Below are 12186 nucleotides of genomic sequence, written 5' to 3' on the forward strand. Positions count from 1 at the left end.
TTAAACTGAATTTTGGACCAGAATGTATCTTTTTCTTTTTCTTTTTTTTTTTTTTTGTTGTAAAAATGTATGCCTGACACTAAGTGGGGTCTGTTTGCCCTGAATGCACACAGAAATCTACTGTTCTGTTTCAGAAATGAACTTGCAGCTTCTGAAAGTTCCTCTTAAACTGACTGGTTCAGCTCATCAATACATCTCCCTTCCCTCTTATCACAGTCTCTCTCTTGGTCTTTTTACTCTTCAGGCTTATCTCTTGAGAAGCTTTGGAAGGTCATCTCTCTCTTTTATCACAATGAACTTTAAGGCCTCTATCTGGGCATATTCTGATGATGATTTAAAATTCTGTTAGTATTTTTTGAGCAAGTAACTCTTCAAACATGTTAAATTATTAGTCATGACAGTAGTCTGTTGTGAAGAAAAATGACCATGCTTAAGACATCTTATTTTTTGCTTTGCGTTTTTGGGTTGGTCCCCCCACCCCCCCCACCCCGTCTCCTAGCTGAATGAAAAATAATTTCAGGATGTCATCTCACTGTTAAATATGTGATATAGTGTTCAGTAAGGTCAAAATTCTGTGGTGGTTTCTCAATCGTGGATACAATTTGAGGGCATAGGAGGGCTAGTGTAGTTAAAAGTCTTGTGCAGACTGTGTGGGAGTGGGAAGCTATAACTGATATTCCCATTTTCCTGTACTGAAAAGGCCATAGTTGACTGAGGGAGAGGTAACTCCTAAAGTTGTGACAAATGTCTTGGTATAAGCAAATTTTATTTAATATATTTCTTTGAGTTAAAACAAGTATTGCTTATATTGCAAAAGCAGAAAGTACAAATTTTTCAGACAGACCTGGCACCTGTTTTCACTATATTTTGTTTCCTTCAAACTCCTGTTGTAGATTTATCTTCTGTTTTGTCCTTGCTCTTTTAGCTGTAGACCAACTTGTAGGTTTAGATATTACCGTTTCTGATAGAATCTTTGTTTTCCTGGAAAGCTCTTGCAGCATATTGTGAATGAAGTGGCTCAGTGCTTGATTTTTGTTTCATAGGCATACAAAGAAGTTCGGGTAGTTCTGTATAAAGCTGTAGGAAGAAAAATTTGCTGCTTATGTAACCAATGAATACTTCATTTTGCTCATAGTATGCAATTATTACCTTTCTCTTATGCCCTCCTTTGGTTCTTATTTTACAAATGTTAGTTTTAATCCACAAACCTAGCAATGATCACAGCTTAGTGTCGTGTTAAACCCCTTACTCTAAGGGTGGAAATGCATGGTTTTGGGAATGAGTTGTTTCCCTCATTTGCTCAATGAATGAGTATTATTTCAACAATACCTATGAATGTTGAGATGTGAAAGACTCTTGGTTTATGGAATGGAATGGTGCTGCACAGCATTATGTCTAAGCAAAAAAAAAATTTGGCTTTCTGGTCATAGTTAAGTCTCTGCAGTACTGAATAACTGCTGATGCTAGCATTAGGAACAGTACAAAACAAACTCCTTGATGAATACATAGGAAACTCAAAATGGCTACCTAACAGTAGTAATACAAACAAGACGTAATTCCATTCTATGTGTATTAGAATAAAGACTCTTTACAGATTAGATTCATAAAACATTTCATTTTCTCAAATGCTATAGCAGAAGATCTTACTTTTTCCTACAAACTATATACACAATGTTAAGGCCCCTCCATACTGTTTTAGTGAATTTCGGGCTGATAATAGGGAAATGAAAGTTGTATATAAATAGCAATTGGTTTTGTTGAAAGACTTGTCCAGCATTATCATATTCCTAAATTTAAAGGCCTGTATCATATGCCCTTTTCATTCCCTTACCTATGCTAGCAAGTTAACATCAATTTGATTCTCGTTTAGGGAAGCATTTAGATAGAACATACTCTGCCAATGACCAATACAAGACAAAATCTGTGTATTGAAAGAAAAGGTTAAAAGATCTAAGTTTATTAATCAAAATAAGGGAGTTAAGAAAATAAATTTAAATGAAGAAGAAGCTCTCTCTTTATCACCATTGTATATTACATTTTACAGTAATAGAATACATGGGAGTGGGCCTGAAACAGACCCTACTGGAGTAATTAAACAGACTTACAAAGTTATTTTAGAAGGCCAGAAATGTAGAAGACCATAAATGGTAGCTATATTATTTGAGCTGTTAAAATCTGCTTTGAGCAAGTGTAAGCCAGAACGCTTCCAGATTTTTCTGGAACATAGATATTTAGTTTGTGTCCTGTGTGTTACAGTTTGCAGGTGTTTTCATAGTCATGGCTACATTTCTGTTGTTATATTGCTTCTCAAATCTAACATTCATTGTGTAGTCATAGATTAGTAGCAATTGGTGAATGCCCAGTGACATTTCATTAACAATAATAATGAAACCCACAGCAGGTGGCAGTTTGGGGTGGGAGAGCATTTTTGGCAAGATCTGAATGGAACTGCTGATTTTTCAGCCTGATATGCAGAATATACAATGCAGCTAAGGTTTGAGGTTATGGGGTTTTGTTGTGGTTTTTTGTTTTGGTTTGGTTTTTGTATGTGTGTTTGGTTTTTGTTTGGTTTTGTTCTTTAAAATCTAGTTACCAAGGCAATTTAGAACTGAAAATGAAAGGCAGATGTGTCTGTTTTTTAGTTAAAAACCATTGAATTTGGCTTCTTGGACAGAGAGTGGTTGGGGTTTTTTTTCCTTGCTTCATAATTAAAAAAAAGATAAAAATGTCAAATACACGATAAAACATTATATGTTATTGATAGCCTGATTTGCTAAATAGAAAGCAGTTAGCTTTTAAGCATCTTTGCTGTAACAAGCCGTCAGTACATTAATTGTACTGTCAGTTACGTTTTAAAATAATTCCTTTTTCTTTATTAAATGTTACTTGGAAAGTCAAAAAGAATGGTCTAAAAAATCAACCAAAAAAAAGTACTTTTGTAGCAGACTTAAGCATTGTTTCCTACGTCATTCTTTTTGCGGATGCCGCTATAAATGAAATACCTTGCTTAAACATAATTGCAACCCAGATGTAAGAAAAGTTAAGTGCTATGTTATACATTCTTTGAAATAATCAAACTATACTTAGCACAGAAAAAGCCTCAATGGATAGAAATAACTGTATTTACACGTAGTCCTTCAGGTTGTAACCTGCATTGCTGTCCTGCTCTGTGGATGGGAAATGGTGGTGCTTTGGAGGGTAAATCCATGCTCCTTGCTGCTTTTTAAAACAGGAAGTGCAGAATATCACACCTGCGATAAGCAGAAACCCTGCTGAAATGAATCCTGTATAAACTGCTCCTCCTGGTTCATGTTTAGTGCTCTCTGGAATGGTCTGGTCCAGAAAATTTGAAATAATTTCTCTCGTGTACCAGGATGTTGGTACTAATCCAAAGATTCCTGCAAGAATGAAGCAGACACCTCCAGCAAAACAAGCGTGACTTTTGCTGTCAGTGTCCCCTCCCAACTTTGTGCATTTCATTCCAACTGTAGTGATGCAGATCCCAAAGGCTGATAGGATACAAGACAGTACCATGGTGGTCCGTGCAGCCTGGATGTAGACGGGGAGAGAGAGAACGGAGTATTTCAGGGTGCAGCTAAACATCCCAGTGCTGTACCATGTGCAGTCCATCCAAAGTCCTTGCATCTGTGTTATAGCTGTTATGATATTTGAACCAACATCTGCATTTACCTTCCAGTTTGGTAGCAGCGTGGCTGCGATATCTCCAAAAACACCGAACAAAGCCAGAATAAAAGCAAAGAACTGCAGACTTGCTGATGCCATGATGATTATCTGCTGTCACCTTTTGTCTGCCTGTTTCTCTCTTGTAAATGAGCGTAATGGGTTGGTAGCTTCGTAGCCAAGGCTGTAGCCCTCTGTGTAATAGGGAGGAAGGGGAGGGAGGAGAGGTGCGAGGGGGAAAGAAAAAGAAATCAGCAAACAAAAAAAGCTTGCATTTAAAATTAGAGCTATCTGAATGTGACCCTGCAGCAGATGAGAGCAGCTGAGCAACTGTACAAAAGGTACTTGAACGTAAATGACGGCAAATGGACAGTGTTTTAGAATTGCTTGTAAGAAGGAGCTGCTGCTCTTTCATACATGATTGCAAGCCATCAAGCAAAACTTATTTTACTGGAGTTGTTTTTGGTAATAGTGTACAGATTGCAGGCTTACTAGACAAATATACATTGTAAATGGAACATTACAGAAACTTGCAGATCAGAAGTCATTGCGGAAAAACGCTGTGGTAGAAAATATATTGTACTCTTCAAGTACCTTCTTTAAGTGTGTTGGTGGCTATAGTCAGGTCCTGTTGACTCTAACAATGAACATTGATCATATTATCTTTTCTTTAAAGTGTGGTTAAAGGTAACCCTTTATTTCAGTTATGTAAATATTTTCTGTTCCTTTGTTTAATAACTGTTATGAAATTTCATGTTTTTGAAGGAGAATAAGATTGAATTTAATTTTTACAGTATTTTCACAATTAAGTCACATGCCACTTTTCTAAACCAGTATTTTAATTTCAGTCAGTGATTCTCAGTCCTTGACTTAGAGCAGGAGTATTGAGCAAGTCATAAGAGTGAATATGATGTGCTTTTGTCTGTAAAATAAAATACTGTTTTTAACACTGATATGGAACAACTCAGTTGTATAAGTGCATTTTTTTAATCAGACACCTGTCTGAAATTTTTTGCAAATTTGCCATGCAGTGGCAGTTTTAAAAATTCATTAAAAAACCTCCCTGCTATTCTTGCATAGAGTCAAATTTCATTAGACAGTTGAGAACATTTTAGGCAGTATAACTGTGCACCTGGGAAGACAGAACTGTTGCTGTTACATCAGCTGGACTGTTGGGATAGCAGATGAAGAAAAATGGTTTGAAACCTCTGTGACGAGGATTAGAAATGGTGTCCTGCCTTTTGAGTGGGGCTGTATAATTGGCAGGTTTTGTCTTTTATCAGAGTGATAGAGAAAGGGTGGTCCTCAGTCTGGATTTTGCTTTCTAAGACATTCTATCTAAATATGAACAATAATATTAAAATCAGTCTTTAGCACTAGAACTTTTTTGAAAAGCCATAATAATAGGGGATAAAGTTGAAATAAGTGGAACACAAAATTTATATCTGTGGTATTGTACTCTTATTTCAATTCATTATACATGAGACAACAAGGTTTTGGTCAATATGTATTCTGTCAGTCTTTATTGGCATTACATAACAAGTAATCCTCGAATTTATATATTGTCCTGAGTTTAGGTAGTTGTTCAAGGATGTGCTAACTCTGTCCAGCATATATATATTAAAAATGCTTATAGTTAAGGTGAGAATGTTAACAGCTACTCATTTTAAAAATCTTACTCCAAAGACCTGCCTATTTCCAAATTCCTTCAGTTTGTTCAGACTGTGAAGAGTTGCTTTGGCAAATACATATCGCTTGGGTATCGGGCCCACAGGAAAGATGGCTTAACCTCCTTTTACAGAAGGAACTGACATGTCTGGATAGCTCAAAACTCATTCAAAAGCATATTCTGGAACAGCTAATTAGGATCTTGAGCTAGCCTTTTTCATTGCTTCCTTTTTAAAATTTCAGCATATACAAACACGCAAACATAAACGCAAAGCACTGCAAATGGTAGTCATACATTACATTTAATGGGATGAACCAAATTAAAGGCACGATAAATTCAAGTATAAGCACTGCAAGTGTAATAAAAAATACAGTAATGTTTCATTCCAGTTTGTGTAGCACTTACTGCTGGATGTGAGGTCTGAGATGTTTTCTTCACTGTAGATGTCCTGGAAAAATGCAGTTTTTCTTGAATGGAACTATCGCTTCTCATATAAAACTGCATTGGCATGTATTAACAAAATTTCATGGAATGTTGTTTTTTTTCTCTTCTCTACAGCAAGTGCATTACTGCTGTTTGTTCGCTCTCTTAGTTCCATCTACCCGAGAATAAAGGAGTACTTTGTTTAATGAGTTTCATTTGACAAACACTCAGTAAGGGAAAGCAAAGAGATTATGGAGAAAAACACATGGAGGCCCTTAGTCCTAAATACATAATGATAGCCAGGTTCCGTGATGAAAACTCTGAATAGTGATTAAAAGGAGTAAAATCTTGAGAATCCAGAAACTCTGTAGCCTTATGGATTGGGGGGGGGCGGGGGCGCAAGGGGGGAGGATAGGATTCATTTATGTTAAACTGAGAGCCAGAGCCAGAGGGTTTTGTTGTTTGTGGGTTGTTGGGTTTTTTTCATCACAGATAATCTTATTAAGAGTTTAAATTTCCTAAGAAAGAACTATGCAATTTATTTTAATTTGTAATTGGAACAGCAGGACATTTCTATTCAACTACAGGTTTTGCTTATCTCTTCTTGATAGCCTTAGCCTTCTGTAGGTCATCCTATAACTTGTTGCCTCTGTATGAGTCTGTATAAAAGAAGGAAGGAATAAAGCTATTAATAAGGCTTATATGGTAACTGCAGCACATCGCTGAAGTGGCCTCGACAAGTTGGTGTGTGAAATCAAGAAGTTAGGAGAAAAGGCTTGCTGATTGCAGCAGCGATATACCCATAGGTTTTGGTCTCCTGTGCTCCTGTTTGTGAGCCTAGTGTGAATGGAGTTAAGTTACAGGAACTAGATTATTGCTATTAGTGCAGTGGCACAGTTATTTTCTGCTGGAAGTGAACCAAAATGAAACCCTCACATCAGAACAAGATCACTACAAGATACACATATCTGGGGTTAGACCTAACATTTGGCTGTAGTAGACAGGTAAAATGCTGGTGCTGAATACTTGGTTGGTGAAAGTGCTGGCTTAGAACTGTCTTAGCAGGATCTCAAGTAGTCTGTTTTAATGAAGTTGTAGTATGTTCTGCTTAGGTTTCAGTTCCCTGTGAGTAAATTACAGCTTGAAAAAGGGTATGTGGGTTTTCTTTTAATACAGTCCTGTTGCAAGATGCATGTATTGCCCATCATGAGACCTTTATTGTTAACAATTAGTAAAAATTGTCTCATTTAAGCTTATTCTGATTTAGAGTGTTGGTTTCATCAGCAAGGCAGCAGACTTCTCCGAATTAAATTGTACTCTGTCCTGTGTTCCTCCTACCCTACTAGAACATAAACCTTCATTGTACTGATACACTGAAACAGCGAGGAGTGAATAATTGCTGTACTATTGACAGTTCAGGATATATCAGTTGAATAATTTTCATATTCATTATTTTGTAAGAATTGAGTATTATTTTGTAAATATTTCTAACATACATGGTGGTGGTGGGAAAGTGTTACTAATAAAATTATCTGCAAATTAACTTGTGTATTTTAAGTGCTGTTGTGTATTCTGTATTGGCCTTCATAATTCTACTCTATTTTATGCATATTAAAAAGGTTAGGGAAAAATAGCATGTATAATTTTAAAGGAGTGGCCAATTACAAGTGAAAAGCTTTCCCCTGTATCTGTTGCTATAGTAACCAGGCAGCTTTCCTGGGGTCCAAAGAAAACAGCTTCTATAATGGAACAAATACTGAGAAGTGCTGTGTTTTGTTTCAGAAGCAGAAATTATTGCCCACTGGCCTTGAGATTGCAAATTGAGCTGTTCTTCTCTTCAACTGTATACTGCATCTGGATTGTGTTCTTTTTTCTTTTCCTTCAGAAATTTTTGTTAAAGATGCAGCTCCTACGCCCAGAGAGCCCTCATATCTCACTGACAAGCAATTCTGCAAAACTGAGGCGACTGTGAGATCCCAAATGGTCTCTGGTGGTTTTCTTATCCCTAATTTTGTGGGGGAAATTCCTTGTTTTATTTCTTGACAAAAATGTAGATGAACATATAAGTGTGTAAATAAGCCCTTAGTATTTCTGTGCAAGGAGCTGGCTGGTCGTGTGAAGTATGTATTTGCCCCGTTCAAAAAGATAAACTTTTGGACACTCGATGTGAACACAAGGTTTCGCCACATTCCTGTGGTCTTCCTGACAGGTAGCAGCAACCTGTGCAAGGGTAGAAGCTATCAACACAGGAGAAATTCAGAAACTGCTTTGGAAAATACATTTATGTTCATTTCACTGCAGATTCCATATGTCAGGTTTTCTTTGTCACCTCATTTTTAAGTAAGTTCTTGTGTCTTTACATTTTAGTAATTCAAGCATTTTTTCTGTCTTATTCTTGACTCTAGCTTTCAGGAAAGGTGGAAAAGTAGAGAAAAAACACCATCTGTAACATATACTTGAGATCAACAGTGCTAATACTGGAAACTTGCTGCGTTTTTTTTCATCAGCACTGTTAATCAGTATTTTCTTTCCTTTCTCTAGCCAATATTTTCGTTGAGCTTTGTAAGTTCTGCCTACATGAAAAACTTACGTTGTTTGAATTTCATAATTTCTGTTGAAGGCATATATAGTCTCTCCGCTGTTGAAGCAGTTGTAGTGGATAAATGTACTTGACAGCTGAGCTGTTCCCACTGAAAGTACGACGTAGATGGATGGCACCTTTGTGCCAGAAGAATATGTCCATATCAGAGATTACTACGATTTAATTGATTTTAAAAAGCCCCACACAAACTTAGAGCAGGTTTGGTTAGAGCAGTAGAAGAAACCCTCTTTTTTTGGAGTTTTTTTGGGTTTTCTCAAAGTGTGAGAGTATGCTTAGAAGAGAAGCTGTTCTTTGGTTTGAGTGTATCAATCATCAGAACTAGTATGTCTTCAATGTAATGTCATATAGAATCTGTTCTATGAATGCCAATATTGACTTCAGACCTTTAAAAAGATGGGTGATTTTCCATCGTATTAGCAGAATTTTTTAATAAGAGACTGAATATTTTTAAAAGTCTGGCACTTAGAAATTTTGTAGTCATTCAGTAGCAGTACTTGTACAAATTGTACAGATTTTCAATGTGTTCCTCCACAGAAATTTTTCATTTTTACTGTTGTTAATATCTAGTTTGGAAGATGAACTGCTTTGTTCAATTTGTGCAGAACTGGATTTTTAGCCCAGCCTGTATTTTGTGATACAGAAGTCTGAATTCAGGGCATTTCTGTATAATACAGTATCTCTATAATTGCATGACCTATTTTCTGTGTTTTATATGTATATATGTGTACATTGAAGGAATGTTGTTTCTTCATTCTGTTTTCAGACACAGGGAAGGTGACCATTCTGTGAACCAAGCTGATTTTAGAACTATAAAGGAAGAAAACAAGCTTGAAAAAGATCTGTGTAGAAGCATTCAAATATAATTTTGGATGAACTGTGATACACAGTGTAAATACGGAGTTGTATGGTCACTTAAGCTGAATGCAAACTTATTTCTACCTACCATTCCTTTAAACAGACTAGAATTTTAAAATCTTAATATGTTGAAAAGTAATTCCTTGGCTTACATTTTAGAAAAGCCCTGGAGCAATAGAAGGCATAGAGGGAACGGGTTTGATTTCTAATTATAATACCAATTTTCTCCAGCTGCCCTTCAGCCTGTATCTGGAATATTGTCTAATTTGTGCATCATGTCAGAATTGTCTTGTGGAAGGGTCTGAAGAAAGAAGTGCTAATTACTTTACGGATTACATGGAAGTTGCTCTAGATGGAGGAAGTGCCATGGGGAAAAAAGTACGAAGCGCTAATGGCATGTGAACTAATTGGAAATATGTAGATAACTAAGACAGGCTAAAATTCTGTAGGGCCTTGAAAGTTAAGACAAATCTTTATATTCAAATACTATGACATTAGTCACTGCACAGCTATGTTACCTGTCACAATAATGTCTTCCTATGTTCTGCCTGTTTCCTGACGTCTAACTGGTTAACTTAGAAACAATGTGTCTCGGAGGAATGTATCTACTCAAATTTCTCTTTCTTTTCCTTATAGGTGGATGTGGCTGTGGTGCATTTCACTCCATTGGTGCAACCAAAGATACAGCAGCCGTTCGAGCTAGTAGAAAAAGTGGTTCGAAGTGTTTTTCAGTTTAGAAGAAAATACTGCTTCCGTGGAATTGAGTAAGGATCTTTTAATGAAAAATTCTCAGATACTGTTTTTGTAAATGCGTCAGCTACTAAATCAGTTGAGAAACTCTTGTAGCTACGCCTTTGATTTTATTCCTCCCTTTTTAAATATGTCATCATAGTTCATCCAATCTTTCCATTTCAGAACGGTTTCTGGAGACAAAACTATGAGATGACTCTCTTTCTGCTGTAATTATATAATAATTACTGTGCATTTTTGTTAGAGCAGTTGAAGCTGTTAAAATTACTAGGATAAACTGGTGATCTTTCCAATAGCTTGTCTGTCTCAGAAACAAAACAAAAAAAACACCAACCACAAAAACTACAGCATTTGTTGGTTGAGTTAAAAATGAAAGTATCAAAATTCAGAACCAAAGATGGCAGCGTGAGGAGGCAGAATATCATCTGTGGGAAATTTTACTTATTTGGGGATAATGTCAAAAGGTCAAATTCTTGTTTCTGTGCTTGCCCTTTTATGGAGTTCTTACTGACTTTACAAATCCCCATGTCTTACTGAGGGAATTTATTAGGTTCTCTAAGTGATGCGAGAAACCTGCAGTCTGTTTGCCAGGGGTCCTGTTAAAACTCCAGCATAGCCACGGGTCGGACTCGGTGTGGGCAGAACCCGGCGTTCGGCATTGTGGAACACGTGACGAGCTGCTGTTAGGACTGGAGGCATGTTGCCGCACCTTGGGCTAGCTGAATTTTGCTGGGCATGGTTTTGGCCCTGATGCAGTCTGGAATTAGGGTGGATGCCGCCTTACTGAACTACAAGCATTATACGTCACTATTTTAAAAGTGAACATAGAATTTTGCCTCTAGTTCTGTTTTTTCTGCTTGAGGCAGTGAATGCCATTGACGTCTGGGATGCAGACACTGGATCTAAAATGAGTACCCATTTGCCTGTGTTAAGGTTGAGTATGCATTTGGAGGTGCTTAGAAAATGAGGTATCCGAACTCTAGATCGATTTGTATTTGATTTACAGGATGGTGGGTGGTTTTTTTGTGAAAGAACGGTTTCAGTTGACAATATAAGCAGAAGGCATGTGCAATCAGCATATCTACAGTATGTAGAATATTTTTGCCAAAGTTTAAAAAAAAACCCCACAACTATTGTGTAATCTCAAATTGCTAGTAACTGCTCTACATTCTTTTGAGGCAAGGAGGGGGAATCTGAACTTTTGGACGTCACATATCCCCTAGCAGCTTATCATGCTTTAGCCCTAGTGTGCAGCTAAGAAACACAATCCTCTCATTCTTTAGCTGACCTGAAAAAAATAGCAAATTTTGGTGTGTAATAAGGCTATTACATTCCTTATAAAGTATCTATCTATCTGTCTATCGCATATACTATATAAAAACAAGTTAATAGAATCAGTTTACATTTGTGTGTAGATTCTGGGATCTGAGAGAGACATGGCATATAAGATTAAGCTATTAAGTCCATGAAGAAAAATATTGTAGTTTGAGTTGCTGTTCGTGGACATTTATAAGATGGTTCATAGTCTATATCTAAACAGCGATTAATGATTTTTGGCTCCAGGTATGTCTTAACTACCAAAACAAAGGAGAGAATAACTTAAGGCGGGATATCAAAATAAGGATTGATCCATTTTAACCTTGCTGACTTAGATGCTGAACTAATGGGGACATTTTTGACCAAGGCCTTGAGTAGCACGTACTTTAAGCCAGGTTGTTCCCAGAAGTTCCATCCTCTTGGCACTTTAAACCCTTTCTTAACTTTGTATTCTGTCTTCCCACCAAAAGCCAACTGTCACTTACTTACATGAAGCCTTTTGACTAGCTCATCCAGCCAACCTGCAAAACACAGCTGGGGCTGTGGGGGCGTTACTGTATTAGATGCACAGCATTTTTAGGTCTCACCTGTGCATGACAGAGGCAGATCATTTGAAAACTGAGACATGCACATCAACCGTGTGCAAGTTTTCTGCTTTCCTGACCCACTGTAGACTGAGAACTACTGCTCGTAAGAGCTAGCGCTTTCAATAGTTTGCACTTCGTAGTATGCATTTTTGTGAGACATTAAAAGTCACTTGAACTAATACTATTCATTAAAAATTGGGGAACTTGTGAGAAAGAGGTGCTAACCCATCTGGCCACAGCGTAAATGAACTGATATGACTAGCTATGAACAGTGACAGAGCTGAAAACAAAATCTAGGACTC

At 37.0% G+C, this 12186-nt stretch overlaps 2 protein-coding genes across 8 annotated transcripts in view; one reads left to right on the plus strand and one right to left on the minus strand.

Moving 5' to 3' along the window:
• The window catches only part of TFB1M (transcription factor B1, mitochondrial), a 29200-nt gene that overhangs the window by 15515 nt on the left and 1499 nt on the right, over window positions 1-12186 (plus strand). For all 7 annotated transcript variants that reach the window (XM_075146124.1, XM_075146126.1, XM_075146127.1 and 4 more), the window contains one exon: window positions 9867-9994. In XM_075146124.1, coding sequence (XP_075002225.1) covers window positions 9867-9994 — 128 coding nt within the window. The remainder of the gene's footprint in view (window positions 1-9866; window positions 9995-12186) is intronic.
• CLDN20 (claudin 20) lies at window positions 3112-8219 on the minus strand. Its single transcript, XM_075146131.1, has 2 exons — window positions 5756-8219; window positions 3112-3875 (listed from the first exon to the last, which is right to left on the minus strand). Exon 2 carries the CDS (start codon window positions 3781-3783, stop codon window positions 3124-3126), a length of 660 nt encoding a protein of 219 aa, XP_075002232.1. The 5' UTR covers window positions 3784-3875; window positions 5756-8219; the 3' UTR covers window positions 3112-3123.

Source organism: Calonectris borealis, chromosome 3 (assembly GCF_964195595.1).
Source record: "Calonectris borealis chromosome 3, bCalBor7.hap1.2, whole genome shotgun sequence".
Classification (NCBI taxonomy): domain Eukaryota; kingdom Metazoa; phylum Chordata; class Aves; order Procellariiformes; family Procellariidae; genus Calonectris; species Calonectris borealis.

Bases quoted from the DNA above. Each gene is read 5' to 3' on its own strand.
- CLDN20 (XM_075146131.1), bottom strand. From the start codon at position 3,783: ATGGCATCAGCAAGTCTGCAGTTCTTTGCTTTTATTCTGGCTTTGTTC.